General features: G+C 57.2%; 1 protein-coding gene across 1 annotated transcript; it reads right to left on the reverse strand.

Moving 5' to 3' along the window:
- Positions 1-455: 455 nt before the first annotated feature.
- LOC114073655 (partner and localizer of BRCA2-like) lies at positions 456-2,137 on the reverse strand. Its single transcript, XM_027911380.1, has 3 exons — positions 2,060-2,137; positions 1,567-1,715; positions 456-687 (listed from the first exon to the last, which is right to left on the reverse strand). The coding sequence occupies exons 1-3, from the start codon at positions 2,114-2,116 to the stop codon at positions 456-458; spliced, it is 438 nt and encodes a 145-aa protein (XP_027767181.1). The 5' UTR covers positions 2,117-2,137.
- Between the last annotated feature and the right edge of the window lie 218 nt (positions 2,138-2,355).

A 2,355-nucleotide genomic window follows, 5' to 3' on the forward strand; every position in this document is an offset into this window, starting at 1 on the left:
AATTGGGGTGGTTCCCTCTCGGTGTCTCTTCTCGAGGCTGAACAGCCCCAGCTGCCTCGGCCTTTCCTCATAAGGGAGATGCTCCAGTCCCTTCAGCACCTCCACAGCCTCCTCTGGACCTGCTCCAGGAGCTCCATGTCCCTCCTGTCCTCAGGACACAGCACTGCAGATGTGCCTCCCCAGGGCTGAGCAGAGGGACAGAATCACTTCCCTAATCTGCTGGGAAGGCTCTTCCCAATGCTCCAGGATCCCAGTGGCCTTCTAAGTTCTCAGGACACACTGCTGGTCCAGGACAGCAGGACAGCAGGTCCTGTGGCCGTGCTGCCCCCCAACAGTGCCCCAGTATGGCAGCAGCAGACACGGAGTCATCCAAAGGCAACATTTAATGGCATCACACACGCCTGGCACACGCAGCCCCAGCAGCATCGGGGTACCGGTGATGGGGTCCTGCCCCGTCAGGCGGCTCCCGGCTGGGGCTGCCGGTAGTGGTACAGCCGGACGGTGCCATCACGCTGCCCGGCCAGCAGCCCGGCCCCGGCCGTGGCCCAGCGTGCCAGGGCCCAGCGCCCCGCGGGGCCCGGGGGCAGCAGTGCCGTGCAGCGGCCCCGCAGCAGGTCCCACACGGCCACGGCACCCGACGTCAGCACCGCCGCTCCCGCCGTGTCCCACACGTCACCCTCCAGGTACCTGCAGGGACAAGGGCAGTCAGCACATGGCAGGAGGTCTGCAAAAACACCACGCAGTGCAGGGTTTGTTCCCTTAGCTTGGGGTTCAGGTACAGATTATTGCCCAACTGCAGTCAGGCTACAGTCCGGGCTGTGCCTCCAGCACAGCCGAGAAAGGAGGAGGTCAAGAAAATGCTCCTTGAGACTCAGAACATACTTGAAGAAGATGGACTCTTAAAAAAAGGTACTCTTAAAAACAACTCTGTAAAGAAAGCCCCATCCCTGTAAGTGTTCAAGGCCAGGCTGGACAGGGCTTGGAGCAACCTGGTCTAGTGGAAGGTGTCCCTGCCCACGGCAGGGGGTGGAACTGGACGATCTTTAAGGTCCCTTCCAACCCAAACCATTTTGTGATTCCATAACTGTTCAGTAAGCAAGACCTTGATCCACTGCTCCTCCCACACATCCATCACATTTCCTGTGCAAGGAACACTGCAAGACTGAGCCTTGAAGCTGAGGCTGAACCTGCTGACGCTTCAAAACACAGGGCACAGGAAGGAAAAGGCCATCTGCCTGCAGCACTGCTCCACACAAACCAACCTGGCCGGGGGCTCTCCAGCAGCCAAGAGTGCCACTGCTGCAGGCAGGAGCACGGGATTGCCTGAGGAGCCCAGGGACACAGGCCCCCAGCCCCAGTGCTGGGGCGAGGGTCAGGGCACAGCAGGAAGCGTCCCACCCACACCCCCAGCCCTGCCCGCCGCGCACCGGACACGCGGCAGCGCCGGATGCAGCCCCTTATCGCTGGGGGGATGGCAACGGGATCCCTGCCAGCGCTGCTCCACTCTCCGGGCCCTCCCACAGCCCCTGGAAGGAGCCAGAACAGCCCCCAGCCCCCAGCACTTGCCTCCCTGCAGGGCTCGGTGGGAGGGAGGAGAACATCACCCCCCGGCTCCTGCCTGTCCTGGGGTTGAAGGCCACCACGCGGAACGCTGGGTTTCCACAGGATTCGCTCTCTTTGGCATGTGGATGGCTTAAAACAACAAACAGAAGGCCCTGATAGAGAGAGGGAAAATACATCACTAAAAACAACAGCAGGAAGGGAAAAACGCAAAGAATTTTCCAAAAATTAACAGCTGCAGTCTCTCTCTAATCGCAGCCCCATGGACAGTGATACATTATTTTTACTGAAGAAAACAGAAATGGTTTACTTTCCTTATCAAATTAGATAAAAACCGAAGCAGCAGCTGGCTGATAAGGGCTGATGCAACACAGCAGAGTGACAGCTCAGTGACCCAATGGATTTATTCATTTATCTTCAATCCTCAAGAAACCTCAATCCTTTGCGTCCCCAGCCCAGTCAGTGCAGCCCAAGCATGAACTGAATTTCATGTACGTACAGAGTCGGAATATGCTCGATGGCAGATGGAAGCTGGGTAGGAATAACCAACGTGCATCTTCCTCAGGAGCTGGCCCGTTTTCAGGTTCCTGCAGTTGGTGAAAACAAACTCTGATACATTTTCATCCTCTAATCACAGTTACACCACTATGCAAGATGGACATGGGTTTGGTTCCATGTCAACCAAACAAGCCAAGAGGCCACAGGGAGGGTGTAATGAGAATGATGCAAAAGCAATGGAATTACAGCAGCACAGTTCATTCCCTGTCCATGAGACTGCGGGGTCACACTGCAGGC

Source organism: Empidonax traillii, unplaced genomic scaffold (genome assembly GCF_003031625.1).
Source record: "Empidonax traillii isolate 1590-97213 ecotype Southwest subspecies unplaced genomic scaffold, ASM303162v1 scaffold8262:size12114, whole genome shotgun sequence".
Lineage (NCBI taxonomy): Eukaryota > Metazoa > Chordata > Aves > Passeriformes > Tyrannidae > Empidonax > Empidonax traillii.